Here is a 19,465-nt window from a genome sequence, read left to right as displayed (position 1 = left end):
CCAAGACGGTGGAATCTTTATTTTAAAACGCCAAAGGCACCGTGTTTTCCCCGTTGCACCGTCCGTGTCCTGCAAAAGTGCTGCTGACGTCGTCGTCCGTGCACACGCGTGACCTCCTCTCTCCGTGAATGTCCCGCAGGAGTACGCAAAGTTGCAGGTCACCGAGCCTAAAGTTCACGAGGGCATGGAGCTGGTGGGTCAGCCTAAGGATGACCTTTTCCCGTGTTACTGCCATAGAGCCGAGGTGAGTGCATTGGTGGGGTGTGTGCGCGCGAGTGTGTGTGTGTGTGTGTGTGTGTGTGTGTGTGTGTGTGTGTGTGTGTGTGTGTGTGTGTGTGTGTGTGTGTGTGTGTGTGGGGAAAGGAGGGGGCAGCGTGCATGTGCACGAGATGCACTCCCTTAAGTCTCGGCTCTGATTGCTCAGTAATGTATGCATTTATAGAATTTAAAGGGACATGCATTTATGTTTTAATAACATAAACATTGTTTTCATTGTTGTGTATACAATTACTTTTGAGTACATTAAGAAACAATACAGTACAACCCTGGAACATGCATTTAATTATACCATTAAATGCTTCACTGACACCACCCATTGTTTGATAAAACACATGACCCATAATAATTTAAAACCCATAATTCACGTTGTTCTTGATCCCAGTTAAGGCAGCATGGTCCTCTTTTTCCCTGTGTTTTAGGTCAGAGATGAGCTCTGAACAACCACACGTGGGATCCTGAAATAACTGCCACGCTATTCTGATGAAACAGCGGCCTAAACATTCCAGTGCTCATCTTTTTGGTCACTACAAACACTTTAATCCAGTGTTTTTGACTGTACTTTCATTATTTATAAATTGTTTTGGATTTTTTAATTTTGAGATTAAATACAAAATGTTCTAAAGCTTTGGAATCACTTTGGTTTTCCCATCACCAAGTAAATGTTTGCGGTTACATGGTAGCCAGTGTAGGGGTAGACAGCAGCGTTGGGGTAGACAGCAGCGTTGGGGTAGACAGCACTGTCTTTAATTGTTTCCGTAGAGTTTGCACTGACACATTTAACCAATGAGGGAGATCTTTTACATTTACATGTTTTGCCATATAGCAGATGCGTTTATCCAATGTGATCTGCAAAAGTGTTGCGTCATTTACTCATAGATAGAATCCCAGCTAAAACAGTAGGTTAAGATACTTAATGGAATTAATGGTAATCTCTAGAAGTGCAAAATAAATAGAAGATCCATATCAGATAACAATAAATGCAATAACAAACAGTACCAAACAATACATAGTTTAACCCTTAGCCCCTTGTATTCTAAACCAAAAAAACTAGCTTTTTTGGTCTGTTTGGATCAGACATCATTTATTACTGCATGGGCTCCGATGTTACACTGCAGTTTTACTGTGTGTATCAAAGTGACGGATGGCCTATTGTGTCTGTGCTACAATAGCCCCCAGTCCTCTGGAGGTTTTCTTTAAAATTTGGGAGTGTGTGCCATTTACTCAAAGTGACATTAGTACGGTCAGGCACTGATGTTGGATGAGAGGGCCTTGCTCAATATCAACAATTAAATGTAGTTGCAATGTACTGTGGTAAATGTTGGGTTTCCCCAAAATATATTATGCTGTAGCAACTTTATATATTTCTATTGCAAACGTTTTACGTTTACCGAGGAAGTGATACGGAAGTTTAATGTCACGCCTCGCCACTAGATGGCGTTGCAGTTGACAAACTTACTGAAAATCAATCGAAAATGGTGTCTGTAACTGAGGTAGGATTTATTTATGCGAGGACTTATAACAGTTTTGCGTTTAATTCATTTTCAGGGATATAAAATCAGTCAATTATGTTGTGGTGGCTTTCTTTCTTCTTTATTCTAGACTAAATACACATTAGCCACCCTAAATGTTGCCTGCTTCCGCAGGAGAATATAAAAATCCCATTCGGGACTAAGAACCTGGATGGGGTTTTGAGTATTCCTGGAGTGTGTTCCGTGCGGACGGCGCTGGTCCTTACTCACGGTGCAGGAGGAGACATGAACCTTACACAGCTGCGCTCACTCGCTCACTCCACCGCCTCCTCCGGGCTGCTGTGCCTCCGCTTCACGTGCAAAGGTCTCAACCTGCAGTACCGAGCGCGCGCGTACGGAGCAGTGGTAGTAAGTAGCACCAGTGTGGTCCACAGTGCAGATACGGCCTCGCCAAACTATTAACGCTGTGGCTCTGTGTATTTATTTTACAGGACTACTTGAAAACTCTTGAGAAGTTTACACTGAGTAATATTTTCCTTGGAGGTGAGTAATAGACGTGAACAAGCTTTAAATGTTGGTGCATAGTAAAGCATACACGTATGGATGCGCATAACCATAAATTTTATGGTTATAGCTGTACTTTACGGACTCTTAAAAGGAACGTTTAAATTGTCGTGGTCATGACAGTCAACAAAAACAAGATTTTAGTGAATACATTTTAGTTTTGAATACATTTATTGTCATTAATTGCATGATGAAGTCCATTTTAGTGATCTATGACTAGTCGTGTTCTGGAGAAACCAGACCCTACTGTAGAGCTTTCTTCTCAAGTAAAATGTAATATTTTGAGATTCAGGGAGATCTGTTTGTGGTTGTTTGTTCAATTGCTTGCTCTTTTTCACGTTGGGAGGGCCATGCTGTTTACGTGCCAGGTCGCTCACTGGGGGCTCGAGCTGCCGCAGCCCTGTGCAGACGCCTGTGTGCCCAGCAGGAGGGCGCCGTGCGTGGCCTGCTGTGTTTGTCCTTCCCTCTGCACCCGCCGGGCCAATTAAATGCACACGTTCAGCGCAGTGAGGACATCCGAGCCCTGTCCCACGTCCCTGTACTCTTTGTGTCCGGGACAGCGGACGATATGTGCAGAAGAGTAAGTCTGTCTCTGAAGAGCCCAGCTGTGTCCTGGAGATGCAGTCAGAGTGTTGATTTGCACCGAGACTGTTCAGGATAATGCATGATGAGCACTCTGAACCCAAGCAAGAAAGGCAAAGTGGGTCAAAATAGGAAGATCTGTGGTTATTTTTCTTATTTTCTCGTAATGCAAACAACATGGGCTTTCTTCTTAGAAACTTCTGGAAGGTGTTGTAGAGGAAATGGAGAGCCCGGGTTTGGTGCACTGGGTGGAGGGGGCCGGTCACGGTCTGACAGTGAAGGGAAGGTCGGATGAGTCTGTGCTGGATGAGGTCAACTCACGAATCACCACGTGGATGCAACTGCATGTCTGAGCACACCATGCTGTCCTGACACCCAAGCTTCATGTATTTGCAACCCCAGAGCTTTGCAAAAAGTGCATAATGTGAAATTAAAGATGGCTCTTATTTTCATAATTAAAGAATTCATAAATTGTGCTGTTTTCCCTCATGAATCCTGACGTGGAAATCACTCAAAACTACAGTCTAGTTTCATTCCCAGTGTCCAGCTTAAGAAACACAGAGTTGTTATTGGTGCTGTACCAACTCACCCAGTTTACAGTACTGGCCTGCCATGGTTACAGAACTACAAGTTACTGGGCACTCATTTTTTATTTCATATGCACAAATGTGTAAAGTGTGTCTTGTTGCATCTTGTGTTTACCCTGCTGTCACTTTTTGTATGTTGTGTATTGTGTTGTGTACTACCCCAGTGCCTTGTATGTTTACTATATGTAGTCCATTAGCTTGCTACAGTATATGATTTGCTATGAATCTAGCATGATTTTTGATAACTCTCAAAAATCAGCTTAGTTCTGTTCACAAATAAGAGGAGTTAGTTTGGGTACTAAAATGGTAACATCCAACTCTTGGGTTTTCTTAAAGCATCAAGCTGCGACATACAGGAACTTTCAGACAAATATGAACCTGCAAAATATCTGCAAGATATGTTGGTACCATTTGGTTCAGGGATTTGAAAACTAGCAAAATGTTTAAATCGATCCTAAAGTTCATGGAAGGAAGTGAAGGGATGATCGGACAGAAATTAGCAAAACGTGCTTCCTTCGACCATTTTAAAGATGACTTGCAGCGTTTTGAACTAGCCATAGATGACCAAGAAACAGCTGATCTACACACACACACACACACATAGAGAATTGAAATCTATCAGAGAACAAATGGAGTTTGAGGTGAAGCAGTTTAGAGATAGCACAAGCTCTCACAGCTTTTTCCACAGATAAGAGAATCTGTGGAAAGTTAAATAAAATGTTTTATAAACCTTTAATGTCAATTTTTAAAAGTGCAGAATTTGCAGAGAATTATTGTTTTATTTTTTTTATGTTATTTATTATAAGCTTTCATATATTTCACACGCATGTATATATAATATTTAAAATGGTTAATTTATTAAGATGTCTTTTTTTATTAAATTATGAAAACGTCAAACATGTTATTGGGTTTATGCTTAAGATGGGTCTGGGAAACTCGCGCGGAAAACGTTCCTCTATTTTCATGTGTGATAATAGTGGTGGGATCTGGCAACCAATTTGACGTCAGTCTTTCGTCAACGTTCTCTTCCGGGTCGCCTTTGAAAACCATGGTGGAGCCGTGGAATAAAGTAAATATTCCTTATCCCAGTGTTATTTCCTCTTGCCAAATTAACTTCAATGCTGGAACAGGTAAATTTCATATCGTGGGACCCATATGCGACTATACTACATGTAGTTTGGCAGATTTCGTTTGCTTTCTGTTTGTGTAGCCAGCCCTAGGTTCGTTACACGTGGTTTTGCGACAGAGTAAAGTAACTCAATAAACTGGCCGCATGTTACAATCAGTGCAGTTTTTAATCCCTGTTAAACATTTGTGCTGGCGTGATTGTGTTTGACTTGACAATGTTTCGTGTGTTCCAGCTAATGTCATCGAAAGTCTTCTGGCCCGCTGTGAGGACGTCCAGAAACTGTTGTGCAGTGAAGTTCTGCGAACAGAGATCCGTGTTCTGTACGAGATGCTTTACGTAGTGAACAACAGCCTAAGGAAACACAAGCCCTTCCGCGCAATAAAGCAGGTCTGTGCGTGGAAGTTATCTTTGTAGTGTCCACAATCATTGGATAAACATTCGTGAAATGAATCGCAATTGCTGTAAACATTTTTATGAAAGAATAATTTCAAGGTGACCGTGTTCTATGTTCGCTGCAGGTTGAGCAATGCATAAATCGGTTAAATGAAATGAAGTTGCAGGGAGCATTGCAAGACCTGGAGGAGCTGTGTCCCAACAAAACGCAGAGGTAAAGTGGCACACATGCATATGCTGCGTGTGTAGTTTCTTGTATTGTAATTTGGTGTTTTGACTTTGACATATACTAGCAAATGCACGACGGTCAGCGAGCAAACAAGTTGATCGTGGCAATAGAAACAGTCTGACTGCAATGTTTTATTTTTCCCAAAAGCTAGAAATTCGTATAGATTTAGGAAGAGCAGCTGTTCACGTTGTTCATGTTGATTGATGTGGTCTGTGCAGGGACTCAGCAGTAGAGATCGGACACTGCAGGGTTCCCAGCCAGCCTGCGCTGGAATGGCTTTGTCTGAAGCTGCTAGGAGCCTCCAGCCTTTTGGCTCGGACCCTGGACCAATGCTCCATAGCCTTCTCGTATCCTTCACTGCTATCAGAACCAGAGCTTTGTGGTGGTTAAGAAGAAGGTGACGTACCATGAATATAGAGTTTGTATAAAATCGAGACCTCACACAGAGCTTTACAGAGACACACAGCATGGCTGCACGCAGACTTGTTTCAGAACCAGGGAGAATGAGATTTGTGTGTGTTTGCGTGGTGAGGAGTTAGATTTTAGAGCTACTGCAGAGCAGGGCTGAAGCTGATTGGCATGTTAGACAGCAAATGACAGTGAGCTGTTGTAATGAATGCGGGACTTGAATGGTGTTGCTTGTGTTTTGATGTGGATCCTTGACCCCTCCTTCCTCACAGACTAACAAGGCAACATCTTTATTTGTCGGAGTTCATCGTGATGAACTTGGTGCTTGTCAGCATCCTCAGTCGACTCTGGTAACGTGTCAAACCTGTGACTCTCAAATTGAAGTCATAATTTATAGCTGTGCGGTGCATCTTTACTAATGGGAAAAGTTCAGATCTGTTCCAGGTTTTTTGATTGGCCTAAAAATAGCTCAGTGAGGTAATAATTTAAGCTTTCAAAAACACAAGAAACATAAAACGCTACTAAAAATATTGAAAAGCGAGTTTTCTCATGTTTCATTTCCTTTATTTTGTGGTTCCACAATCTATTCTAACTACATCCACACCAGAAGCAGGAAATCGTGCTCAGTCGTGATAGTCAAAACGTGTGAATAAAGAAAAAAAGATGTGTAAGCCTACATCTGTGAATTTTGAGCTTCTAAAAAAAGATTTCTCAGTTTTTGAATACCTGAACAATCGCCCCACTAAACTGTGTTTAAGCCTTTAAAGGGACAAATTCATATTAGTGCCATGTAAATTATGAATAACAACAACCAGGTTGAAACGTGTTTAATCTGAAGAGGCTCTCAACTCCACCCCTTGCATTCATGATATCTAGGGTGTTCTTCAGAGGTATCCTGAGGGCCCTGGTGCCTGTGTACCAGAGGACCCTGGAGCTATGCCTGGAGGTGTCCCAGTGTAGGCCCTTGCCCTACCTGACTGATTTCTCCCTGCCCGAGGACCTGGGATCTTTCCTAGGCCCTGCCCGTGCCGACTTGCTTCAGGAGGGAGGCAGAGCGGAGCTCTATGGGGTAGAGAGACGCCCCAAAGCCTCTATTCTGGACAAGCTGTTCGAGGAGGGTGAAAGAGATCGGTCGGAGGAGTCCGGGACGATGCGTCTGCTTGCTAGTGAGGGAGGGAAGTCCAGTGTGGATCTGGGGAGGGCCGTTTTACGACGAGGTCCTCGTCAGTCTCGTAAGTCTGCCCCATAGATGATTATGCTTCTGGTGTCTCTCACTTGTGATGTAAAAATATGATTTGTTTGTTAGCGCTATACAAATAAACTTTGATTTGATTTGATCCTCCTCAGCATTAAACGTGAAGTCTATGCTTCAGCGAATCCATGGGGGGTCCAAACAGGTACCGTACTCACTTTGACTTGATGCGATATTTTATACAGGCACATTGTCATGTGGTGTTCTCCAAAACTATTTTTTTTATACCCCCCCCAACACCCCCTCCCCCAGCATGCAGCAGAAGTGACCATTAACACAGTGTCATCAGCGCGATCGGGTGTGTCCAAGTCAGCTGTATCAGAACAGAGGAGAATGTTCATGAACCGTCTCAAGTCGGCATCCTCCTTTGGCATCCTGACAGTTCTCCTTGAGGAGATGATAGGCTGGTGCAGGAGGTGGAGGTTACACCAGGAGCGCCGGTATCTTGCCTTCGTACTCCTGAGGTGCCGGAGGATGAAGGCCCTGGAGTGTGAGGGACTCAGGTATGGCTGACGTGGCCTACTGGGCAGCTCTGCTGCTGGAACCTTTCTCGTGCAAATGTTGCATAAGAGATTCTTGTATGGCCACATGGATACTCTTCGATCTAGAAATTGAGTGTGTATATACTCCACATAATGGGGAGATTCGTTTGTTAGTAAATAATGTCTTGTACTACATTAAAATAAATCTTAGAGTTAATATAAACTATTTTGATCATTGTGGAAGACCTAGATGTGCAGTGATTTACTGAAGTCTGATTGGTTAATTTATTTGTTTGTTCAGTGTGCAGAAGAAACTACAGAGGATTTTGCAGAGTGTTTGGCGCGTGATGCTTAAAGGAACCTCATCATCATCATCTTACTTTCCGTGGAGAACTCGAGGCCTCCTCAAAACCCGTTTCACAATTGCGGCACGTTACAGGAGTGCCAGGAACAGATTTAGACAGATTAGAACGCGGCCGCAAATAGCCAGAAACCTTTTTGGTGCAACTGTGAAGTCATCACAGAAGTGCAAAATGGACAGGAGTGTTTCATCTCTTCGTACACAACTACTAAAGAAAGAAGAACCAGGAAGCGAGGGTGTACTCCTTCAAGAAAACCAAAGACAAACTCGTACTGTGCAGAACAACGAGATCGATGATATCTTCTTATCACTTGGCTTTTAATGCTATGAGCAAGGAGATTTTATTTAGGATTCAAACTACTTACAGGTAATCAAAAATTACATTTCCAGCTGATAATACCTTCTGCGTGGTCATACAGTAGTTTGCAGCTTATGTTCCAAAAATGTGAAAACATCTTGCACGGTAGCTGTAGTATAGCTGCGGCTCCCAGCCCTCGTAGACCTTGGCAAACCTTCCCTGACGGACACAGATGGGGATTTTGTGTTTATTTTTTTTAAGCTTTTAATTTTGTTTAGAAGTCTTTAGCGGGTGCTGAGCGTCTCCCTGTAATGCGGGTGGGTGGAGAGCGGCGGTGAAGAGCATGTCTGTCGTTGCAGTGATTCTACTCGCGTGTGTTCACCGAGTGCCCTGAATTGTACACAAATGTGAACTTGCAGAGTTTTCCTGTAATCTGACACCCTCAATGTATCACAACCAGATCAGGGGCGTTTGCTCGGTTATAGCTCATATAACTTCCGTTTAAGATAGAAAAACACCACTACCCAGTTACCCACTAAATGTGTTTTTATTATTATTTTGAAAAATTGTTTCTTACAGATGTCAAATTGTCACTGTGACAGTAATAAATTGAGTGAGTTTAATGTTGTATATGAAATCCTTATTTAATTGTTAATGAGAAATCTACTGATAATTCACTAAACATTTGAACAAATCAAATTTAACAACATAAACCTTTCATTATAAATGCTTCAAAAATATTATCAAATGACAGTTTATAAATGTCTAGAAATGCAGCATGGGTAATATTTCCCTTCAAACCACAATGTTGGAGTGAAAACAGATAAATCTATACATGAGTCTAAAATTATCAACTAAAATTTTCATTTTTACGCTAATTCCTTTTTCAGTTCATACTGAACTGATATGTAAATCCAAACATGTTTTACAGCTTTTTCCATTCTCCAGTCAAGCCTGGTCACCCGTTTCAGGCTTCAGTTTATCCCATATCTTGTCCCAAAATGCAGTGTGCTGCTCAGCGTCCTCAGGCCAGGCGAGATAAGTCCTGGTCTTCAGCAGCCGGGCCAGCCTGTGGTGGGCGGAGAGCAGCCGTGATGGGACCTTCTCCAAAAACACCAAGATGAGGACATCCCTCTGTTCCACCTGGAGTCTGCAGGTGGCCAGCTGTAGCTCCAGAGAGCACCAAGCGCTACGGAGGTAACTGCGGCTGACCAGACAGAGAGTCCAGCGGCTGCTGTAAAGGCTGTCTGTGATGTTCTCTACGATGTCCTGCCCCACCGGGAAGTCTCTGCTGTGCAGACAGAGGCGCAGGAACAGAGGTCCACGGCGCTCCAGGTTGGGTAGAAGCTGCTCTACCACCCAGCCCTCGTCTTTACCGCTGTAGGAGACGAAAGCGTCGTAGCGGTAGTGGCGTTTGCCATCCTGCCCAAGTGCCTCCCAAAGCCAGCCGTGGACGATATGGTAGAGGGGGGTCAGGTAAGAACCAGCAAAGCGCTGCACTAGAACTGCCAGCACGAAGGTGATCACCGACAAAGACGTAGACACGAACAGCACAAACTCTTTTTCAAAATAGCACACTTCCTCAGTGTAATGAGCAAAGTCCAGATGATTGGTTCCGTTTGTCGCTGAACATTTCAGCTCTTCCATGGGTGGATTGAATGCCTGTACAATTACCTCTTCGCTGTTCTTAGACCAAGGGACGATCCACGCATTACTGCAGCTGCATAACACGTTCAACCTCCACACATACAGGAATTTTAATTGAATGAGATTTTCAACAAAGCTGGAAAAGATGGTCACACTGGGTTCTAATATTAAAGTTATTTCTATCAAAGACTTCAAGTCTTTGGTCAGGCTTCCATCGAGAACATCAATTCTACAGTTTTGTAAGATCAGAATCTCTAGTTTGGTCAAGTTATGAAGCATAAATGCTACGTTTGGCTGTTTCAAAAAGTCAATGTTTTCAAGATTCAGTTTTATCAGAAAAACAAGCTGATTGATCACTGAAACATCAACAACGTTGTCTGATATGACTGATTTAAACTCTAAATTTTCCACGTTTGGTATACTTTGCTATAAATTCAGAACCACAAATGACATGGGCTGAATTGATTTTGAGTGTAACTACAGAATCCATAAGTGAACTTTCACAGCCTTCAACAGTCACATTGCGTCCTACAATATACAGAGTCAGGCTCTGGTTCAGTGTGCTATTATTTCCAATAACCAACTGCATTGGTCTCACACCTGAGCTAATGAACAGGCAACTCAGACTACGTGGGATTTCTCCAAATATAGTATTTACTTCAATCTTTTGCTCATATGGAGAGTAGTTTAGGTCACCAAGGAAAAACTTCTGAAGGTTATTCAAATGTTCAAATGACTTTGCTTCTATGTATGATATAGGATTTTTCGTAAGGTCAAGATATATCAGACTATATAAGGTACTGAATGTATGCTTATGAATGTGCAAAATACTATTGTGATGTAGGTTCAAATCTTTCAACTTATTCAGTCCTCTGAAAGCAAAATCCTCAATTTCATTAATTTTGTTAAATGACAAATCTATCGTTTCAAGACTCGGAAAGCATATAAATTGGTTGCTGATTATTCTTGTTAAATTGTTGTTGTTTAGCGTCAGCACCAACAAACATTTATATGGCTGTGGTAAAGAAAAACACAACATGTTGACATCAACATGGTTGAGTATCTGGTTATATATATACAGTGAGGAAAGGTTTGTAAAATGCAGAGTAAGAGTCAGCATGAGGTGACTGTCTAAAGGACGTACGGTGTCTGCAACTGCAGCATGGAGAGTTAAATCTCTGAGGCTTTTACAACCCGCATCAGTAATAGTTTTTTTGTAAATTATCTCATAGCTAATATTAATTTGTTCAATTGAATATATTTCAGACAATATGCACAGTTCACCTAAATGAAACTTATAAACACTTGCATCCAATGTGTTAACTTTACTAATTCCAAACAAAGCTAAATATATTAACATAGATGTTACTGCCTGTATTGTTATGGAGAAAGATTTAAAGTCTCCAAAATACTTCAGTGCTCCTTGTTCGATTTTCCTTATTTCCCAAAATGCTAAAGATAAATTATGGAACTTGTGGGTCATTTCCATCGTAGATATATTCCACATTGAACAGTTTGGGTGATTCAGTACTCCTAAATACGAGGCTTTCAAAATGAGCTCATCAACTGTTTTTAAACATGTCAGGCGACAAATGATTTCTGACCAATCTTCTATGCAGATGTGAATTTTTAGCATTTCCAGCTGAGGGATACAATCAAACACATTCAAAGCCATAGTTGAAAGATTATACCGAATGAAAGTCAGTCTTCTCAAAGCTGTGAGATCTTTTAAATGTGCAGAATTGAGAGCTGTTTCACAGCACCCCAAGGTGCTCTCGGTGTACTGCGACTCGAGCCGCAATTCCGTCAGGTTTCTCAAGCCACGAAAGCTCCATCTTGGATCTCTAAAAAACATCCATGAATCTGAAGATACTCCAGAGAAACAAAATGAGAAAATGAACCAGCAGTTAGAGGAGGAAGTGCTGGCAAGTATGCGTGGCTGATGATGCACAGACCCCGTAGATTAGATGGAAGACTTTTTAAGTCCTGTCTGATGTCCGTGACTTCATGGCAAGTAGCCGAGAGTTCTGCCCCATGACATATGGATTCAGAACTTTTATTCCTAACATTATGAACCACACATTTCCCTGGCAGTATGCAGTATGCAAATGGAGCCTCAAAAAGCAGAAAGAACAGAGAATGTAGAATAACTGTTAAAATCATCTTATACACATAGAAATAGCACGTCTCTGGAGAGCATCACACCTATTTGCACAATAGTAGAAGAAAATCTCGAGTCCAGAGAAGAGTTGCTGTTGTCTCCGTCATATGCCGTGCTTCTGTTGCTGATCACGTTGGTCAAGGTTCGTAACCGTTAAATGCATTAATCTACTAGAAACAGTTTCACTTCCCATTTAATCTGTTTTTGTACACAAGTCACACTCTAATTTTATATAACCATCTCGTGGCTTAATTTGGCGTAAAGCTGAATAAAGGCATTCAAAGATTGATAGAGTTCTGTTTTTCATCCATTCCAGAGACTTTCAAACATCCATGTGCTATACAACATGTTCTGTGTTGTATAGAGTATGCATGTTTGGAAGTCTCTGATATGAAAGGCTAATGATTGCTGTGTTAAAATGTTAGTCAACAACTAAAATGCTAAAATGTTGTGTCGATTAGCACTTATTAAATACAATATTATTTTAAAAAATGCAATATTCTCAGGTAAGTTCAAAGCTTTTCCACAATCACTGACCACAGCTTGGATAACGAATCACCTTGTGACTTTAATTGTGTCAAGTATTTTTCAGAAGCCCTTTGAAGCTGCCCAAAATATCCATGAAGTGCCCAAAATTTATGACACTTCCAAGTCTGGACTGGCACAGTGGTGATTCTAAACTGGCTCTAAAATTCCAGGACCAAAAAAAGAATTAAACCTACATTTCCTCTCATAACTCTAGAACCAACTCTAGAGTTCACCGCTCACGTTTTCAATATCTGCCATACTGGATTCCTTAGCTTATAATTGGACTGTTCTAAACCTAAAGTCAAGTTACTAAACCAACACTGGTACATTTCCCTGGTACCAATAGAAAAATGAGGCCATATTCTCAGAAATACCTTGCTTGTTGACACAAAACGTGTTGCCTGTCTCCTGTCTAGAGTGTACACTATAACCTTATTGCAGTTTGATCACTATGATGCTATAAGTAAACAATTCATGAAAACTGGAGGTCATGCAGTCATAAAATGTCACAATAAACTTTCAGAATGGAATCCAAGGGTCGTGTCATCGTAACATTTGGCTGCATGTGACATATTTGGAGTTTGTGTTTTTAATGCTGTATTTTTGTGAAGTGTGAAATGTACGGCTTTGTTTTAGTAGTGCATCCTGCATTTAATCTTAAATGGATTTTTGAGTGATAGTTTCATGCCGGAGCCAGCAGGACTCGTCCTCTTGAGTGCTCTGTTCACCCACTTGTCAGCGTCCTGCCACAGCTCACAAGCTCCTTCAGTCTACGCTTCATGGTCTTTCATACCAGGAATTCACAAAGCAAATGTGTGATGCCACAGTTTTTATCGTGTGCGTATGTTTAGATATACACTTGCGTGCATATTTCTATATATTTGTAGATTTATTTGGTTTCTATTTTTCTTATTTCTTGGAATAAATGAATCTCTCTCCACGGAGCAAAAAAGTGAATCATATAAAGTTATCATATAATAGAGAGGATATTGTTTCACTGACATGACATGCTGCTCCTCTGTGCTTGTGATGTCTCCACTCTGCCTAATTCAAGTATCTATTTAGAACATACATATTGGGCTAGGTTAATACTTCATACAAACTTGCATATCTTAGTTTTTAAACATTGTAATGTGTATATCTATGTTTCATAAAACGTTACTAGCTTTTAAAAAAGGCAATTCACATCAAATTAGACTTTTTCTAGAAGTCGCTGTTAGAAAGGAGAAGGAGACATTGGAAAAGTAATGACACATCCACGCCGTGTGAAACTCTAGACACACGTTTTTGGCCACTATTTCTTCAATTACATGGTTTTGTGAAGGTGACAAATTTTAAAAGTCTTTCTTTAAAAAATTAGATTTCTAATATTGAAGTACAATATTACTGAAACGTTTCGGATTTGTCTGAATAGCAATGTATGTGCTTTACGTTATTTAAATTAGAACCTAATTAGAATATGCTCCAAGCAACAAGGCTGAAAAGAAAAGCCACATTCAGTTGTCTGAACCATCCAGACCAGTTACAACTTAACACTGGGTTTCCCAAGCTCACATTAGTCAAGTGCTGGAATGGGGACTCTTACACACATGCTAAGGCCCTCCATACGTCACCTCTGTGCAAAGAGACTGAGCTACAATAGCTGGTCAAGAGAACTAAATAAATAAGTGTCTGAACCTGCAGTTCTGAGCTCTCCAGCCAGGTGGCGTCAGTGAGTGACCTTTCTGTGAGTAGAGGGCTTTTCTGATGGAGTTCAAAGGAACAGGGATGCCAGCTCATAGCTGAGTTATGTTTCCCTTGCCTTGAGTATTGCCATTTTCATCACAATGAAATCCACCATTGTCCAAGGCATAATCCTGCTTCTCCATACCAGGGTCACCTGCTCCCCTTTCACTGTCTCCCACATGCTTGGGCTGCTTACAGTGCTTCTTGTACATCTGGTAACCTGAAACAGTGGAAAGAGACTTAGAAACCAGGAGTGACTCCCACAGAGAACAGAGCAAAGGTGACAGGACAACACGGATTTGAGTCTCTTTCCTAATGCGGTTCTTTTGCAAACGAGCTTTCCTGCACATTACACAAACAACGTTCTGGTGCCTTCTGCCCTGATGACTTCTATTAATAAGAAATGAAGAAAGGGCTGTCAGTCACATGACTCTAGCTCCTGAGGTAAAGGTGGACACAGCCTAGATGAACACTGGTCAGTTTAATCAGGATGAATGAACTTTGCTCTGAGAAAAAAACCACAGCTGAATGCCATGAAGGAGCTGCCTACTAATATACAGGGGCATTTTTTTAATTTATTTAAGCAAAGACAGTCATTTTAATTGCCAATTAAATAAATTGCAGAGGAGTGAAAGGGATTTACGTTTGATTTACTTTTGTCATTTGTGGATCTTGCACTTCCTTTCTCCATAATCTGTTTGCTTTTAAAATAGGTGCATACATGTCAAATTAGCATCTAATGTCTGCAGTAAAGCCTATTGAAGATAAATCACTGTTGGTTTGTTTACTGTTCAGTTATGAAAATGCTTTTTGTTCTCAGCTTGTCTCAAAATCTCTTTCTTAAAAAACGAATTGCAGCTGGTCAAAGTTCTAGGATCACTCAGCACATCTGCAGTATGCTCGGAGAAGTATGTTGCAGTAACTACGCCTCAGTGTCAGTGCCAGACTTACCTCCCACGGACATGATGGCCACGGCCAGCTGAAAAATACTGTAAATTAAGGGGAAAGCGAACATGATCTCCAGTTCGTCAGGGGCGAAGGACAGCTGAACGATAGTGCTGCAGAGCTGGGAGTTCTGGAAGCCCGTCTCCAAGGCGATGGTGCGACACCTGCAATCAACAAAGCCCATTTAAATCCCGCAATATCAGGACGACGCCTGCAAAACACACTTTAAAAGAAACCTCTGCTTCCCTTGTGATACCTGTGCCATGGCTGTCCTACAAATCGAGCTAGCAGAAAGCCCAGGGCGAATCCTACTAGAGGGTAGATGGCTCCAATGATCCACAGAGCAGGAGATATGATCCATGAGGACTGGTACAGCACACCACCCACCACAGCAATGACCACAATGAGAATGACGCCCATGATGGATCCAACCTATTACAAAAATAAGTTCCCAAACATGTAATTCAAGCATAATCGATAATTGTCCATCAACCAGGTTTTAAACTGCATTTCCAGAGCCCTGGAGCCCTACTGCCTTACTCCCCTACATATTCTCCCTGTCCTGGTGCACCAGATCCTGCTCATCGGCTCAGTATCAAGCCCTTGGTGAGTTGGATCGAGTGTGAACTAGAACTGAAAACCCCTGACAATGATGGTGCAACGAGGTCTTAACCTCATTAACTATTTGAAAATGGTCATTTCCTGTTGCATGTTTATGTTGCAATGCACTGTGATTTAGTCCCTGGCTTTTATTTGTTTGAACAGTTTTAACTGGTAATGAAATGTCTATAAACTGGGTGCAGTGGAGACAGCTAGTGCTGTGGTTGAATCCTCTGTGCACCAGACGATGGTACTGGTCCCAGCAGATTCAAATACTTAGACACTGGCAAATATTTCCAGAGTAAATCATGTGTATTAACAGGCCCAAGCCAGTTCATGTTTTGATTCCTCTGGATCAAATTTAATTGAAAACTTGAAATAGTGATTTTTGTAACAAATATGAATTTCTTTGTAACAAATGAATTTCACATTCAAACAAGCATCACCTTCAGGATCTTCTTAGCTGCTTTGGGCCAGCGGTGTTTGACGTAGATCCCCAGAGTGACAGGTACAAGCAGGCACGCAAGTGTAATGCCTAAAGAAATCATCTCTTGTAAGCTTCAGTTATTCAGTACCTAATCTGTACATGAAAACTGCCATTGCACCAACCAGGATTGGGTTAAAAGGTGACATGTATCCTTTTCCTACAAACTAACATAGCTCCCTGAGGTCTCAGTGAAATGTGCGTGAAATGGTTTGATCAAAATGCCGCAAGTAATGATCAACAAAGCCCAATTTTCTGTCTGTCAAAACAGTCCTGTTCACGATGGCTAGTTTGAGTACATATGCTTTTCAGTCAGAGTGAAACTAACTATAAACATATGTGCTTTATCCACTCGGATTAGATGTTAATGTGGCAATGTGGGCTGATTTGTGTAGTCTACCATACCATCGTTGTAGCCTTAACTTCAACCTAAAGCTAGTCATCACAGAAGGTTGAGACTCACCTATGCTATCATAGGGAATCTGAATGGTGTCGGATGAGGTCCAGACGGAGGTGTAGATGAGCAGACACAGGGGCATCATACCCATCGCCAGGATGGACGAGCATGTCGTCATGCTGATACTGTTGGCAGGAAATTGAAAGCTTAAAAGAGTTAATCAAACCTTCCATGGAATTCTTTCATCCATCCTTCCCTATTAACCAGGTGTTATGCAATAGTGAAACAAACGTTACAAGAGAGCAAAAGGCTTTATATTGTATCACACTTGTTGATTTATCAAAAGATCCCTTAAGATCAGAGTCCTGAGGAAACACTGCTGAACACATAAGACACTTTTTATTTGCGCCAAGTGCTTCACATAGAACGGAACACATATAAAGTGAATAAAATACTGATGTTTTAATTCATTGCTTATTCTAAGTGAAACATTTTGAATTTTGAAAGATTTTTAATTTGTTAAATAATTAAAGCCTGTTGTTTTTCCAAAGAGTAAATGAATCCCCATTTTTAATACAAATTGTAATACCAAAATATGTACTTGATCAAAACATATAGGTTTACATAAAGCACTACAGATCAACTGATGTATAAAAATGATGAAAAATAAATGTGAGGTTCTGGGAACCCAATATAATTTGGATAAAGGTAACTGATACTTTTTTGAGTTGTTTTGTTCTTTAACTTCATTACAGCAGACTAACCTGAGATCCATATCTCCATCCAGCCAGTAAGCGATGACATTGGAGTTGGACCCACCAGGGCAACAGCCCATGATCAAGATGACCACTGCCTGCACGGGCTCTACCTGGAAGGCCAGCGAGAGGGCGAACGCAGCGAAGGGCATGATGCCGAACTGGCACAGGAAACCGATGAAGATGCCCCACGGCCGGCGGATGTGTGACCACAGCTTGGACGTGTCCACGGTGCAGCCCATGGAGAACATGACCAAGGCCAGCATGACGGTGAGCACGATGCTCAAAACCAAGCTCAGGAGGTCGTTGAAGTTGCTCTCAGGAACCAGGCACGATGTACCGGAACACACGGACGCGTTGGCATGGCAGATCGGAGCCGTGGCAGTCATGGTGAGACCGGCCACAGGGTCGCAGTGTAAAAAAAAAATATTCAAAGAAGGCTCCAAATCGATGGGGTAACAGAGAAGAAATTGCAGAATGTGGAGTGGATCCTGTTTCCAGTTCTTATTTAGGGTGATTCTTTCTATCTTTCTTTCTGTCACACTGTCCGTCCAGGCTGCTAGGTGACAAGGGACACAGAGACTAGTCACGAGTTTATAATGCCTTTAAAAAGCATTCTGGTCAAATAAAAACAGGCAAAATGATAAAAATTAACTTGTGCCAAATATTTTATGGGGTCAGTGTCCAAACGCATAATATATAAAAGCAGCGAAAAGTGTCACTGTTTCAACTTTAGGTACAATAAATGTGATTGCACCACTTTTATAACCACCACCATCATCATCGTCATCATCACTACTACTGAAACAGGGAGGATGGCCATGCTGAGGCTAGTGTGCGTCAAAGAGGAACAGGGACAGTAAAAGAAATGAGCACATGCTGTAAATCCCACAAGTGGCTCTTTAGATATGGGAAGGAGAGATCAAACTGAACGTGGCACTCAAATATTCACACGCCTGGACCGAAAGTTAAAGTTTAAAGACCAAAACGCTGCGCAGTTGGAGTTGAACCGGCACGGCTCAAAGTTCAGCAAACACTTAAAAAAAAAACACTCAACATCTAACTTTCTAATAATGCAGCAATATATATCTTACACAAGGTTGTGAAATTAATACCTTCATTTGAATAAGGTATTTGAATGAGAAACTATCCACACTACAGTTTAATTTCATCACATGGGTTTTCTTGTTCCATCAATTGTCATCAGTGGGTTAACACTCCTACTATTGATCCAGGACAAGTCGTACTGTTCTCATGCCTGGTTTTACATTTACAGCTGAAACGTCTGCAAGTGTTGCACGTAACATTAACAAACCTACTTGAGAGTTCTGGGTGTTTTCCACCAGCATGAACAGAAGCACTTTACAGATGCACAATAAATAGGGTGTTGCTGAAAGCTAAAACAGGATTTGGGTTCAAATAATACACTAGGGTTAAATCTCCTCACAGAACTGTGTACTACATAAGGACAGGGATGACACAGGAGTCCACATCATAAATTACACTCCATGACTTGAAGGCAGTTCTCAAGGCTGTGTTAGTTGTGCACTGTATTGCTTGTAAGAGATGTAATCAGTTTCAGATTTCCAGAGAAACTCCTAAATATTCCACAGTCAACTGTCAGCTGTATTATAATAAAATGGAAGTGTTTGGGAACAACACCAACTCAGCCATGAAGTGGTGAGCCACGTAAACTGATGGAGTTAGGGCAGCGGATGCTGAAGCGCATAGTACAACTTCATGTGGCCTTCAGATTAGCTCAAGAACAGTGCATAGAGAGCTTCATGGAATGGGTTTCCATGGTCCAGTAGCTGCATTCAAGCCATACATTACCACGTTCAACGCAAAGCGTCAGATGTAGTGGTGTAAAGCATGTCACCACAGGACTCTAGAGCAGGGGAGGCGCGTTCTCTGGAGTGACGAATCACGCTACTCCATCTGGCAATGACTGACAACGGTATTTGTCTGACTGCATTGTGTCAACTGTAAAGTTTAGTGGAGGGAGGATTATGGTGTGGGGTTGTTTTTCAGGAGCTGGGCTTGGCCCTATAGTTCCAGTGAAAGGAACTCTGAATGCTTCAGCATACCAAGACATTTTGGACAATTCCATACTCCCAACTTTGTGGGAACAGTTTGGAGCTGGCCCCTTCCTCTTACAATCAAACAATCAAGCTCATATGTGAGTGAAGG

At 41.6% G+C, this 19,465-nt stretch overlaps 3 protein-coding genes and 1 pseudogene across 3 annotated transcripts in view; 1 reads left to right on the top strand and 3 right to left on the bottom strand.

The window, feature by feature from the left end:
- The window catches only part of LOC143511536 (uncharacterized), a 139,260-nt gene extending 130,604 nt beyond the window's left edge, over positions 1-8,656 (top strand). Inside the window, exons 40-51 of the mRNA XM_077001139.1 lie at positions 140-244; positions 1,923-2,156; positions 2,240-2,291; positions 2,681-2,892; positions 3,089-3,241; positions 5,129-5,217; positions 5,451-5,579; positions 5,913-5,990; positions 6,517-6,872; positions 6,988-7,037; positions 7,145-7,395; positions 7,676-8,656. Coding sequence (XP_076857254.1) covers positions 140-244; positions 1,923-2,156; positions 2,240-2,291; positions 2,681-2,892; positions 3,089-3,241; positions 5,129-5,217; positions 5,451-5,579; positions 5,913-5,990; positions 6,517-6,872; positions 6,988-7,037; positions 7,145-7,395; positions 7,676-8,057 — 2,091 coding nt within the window. The 3' untranslated portion in view covers positions 8,058-8,656. The remainder of the gene's footprint in view (positions 1-139; positions 245-1,922; positions 2,157-2,239; positions 2,292-2,680; positions 2,893-3,088; positions 3,242-5,128; positions 5,218-5,450; positions 5,580-5,912; positions 5,991-6,516; positions 6,873-6,987; positions 7,038-7,144; positions 7,396-7,675) is intronic.
- Positions 8,657-8,676: 20 nt separating this feature from the next.
- LOC143511815 (toll-like receptor 13) lies at positions 8,677-10,101 on the bottom strand. Its single transcript, XM_077001450.1, has one exon. The coding sequence runs from the start codon at positions 9,957-9,959 to the stop codon at positions 8,982-8,984; it is 978 nt and encodes a 325-aa protein (XP_076857565.1). The 5' UTR covers positions 9,960-10,101; the 3' UTR covers positions 8,677-8,981.
- On the bottom strand, positions 10,072-13,498 carry LOC143511813 (uncharacterized; annotated as a pseudogene).
- A 137-nt stretch (positions 13,499-13,635) lies between these two features.
- Positions 13,636-19,421, bottom strand: slc10a2 (solute carrier family 10 member 2). The gene is made up of 6 exons (XM_077001448.1): positions 17,285-19,421; positions 16,587-16,705; positions 16,086-16,174; positions 15,296-15,471; positions 15,046-15,203; positions 13,636-14,314 (listed from the first exon to the last, which is right to left on the bottom strand). Exons 1-6 carry the CDS (start codon positions 17,662-17,664, stop codon positions 14,145-14,147), a joined length of 1,092 nt encoding a protein of 363 aa, XP_076857563.1. The 5' UTR covers positions 17,665-19,421; the 3' UTR covers positions 13,636-14,144.
- Between the last annotated feature and the right edge of the window lie 44 nt (positions 19,422-19,465).

The sequence above is a fragment of the Brachyhypopomus gauderio genome, chromosome 4 (genome assembly GCF_052324685.1).
Source record: "Brachyhypopomus gauderio isolate BG-103 chromosome 4, BGAUD_0.2, whole genome shotgun sequence".
In the NCBI taxonomy this organism is placed as follows: domain Eukaryota; kingdom Metazoa; phylum Chordata; class Actinopteri; order Gymnotiformes; family Hypopomidae; genus Brachyhypopomus; species Brachyhypopomus gauderio.
Note: the sequence above shows the minus strand (reverse complement) of the source record. Positions and strands in the feature narration are given on the sequence as shown.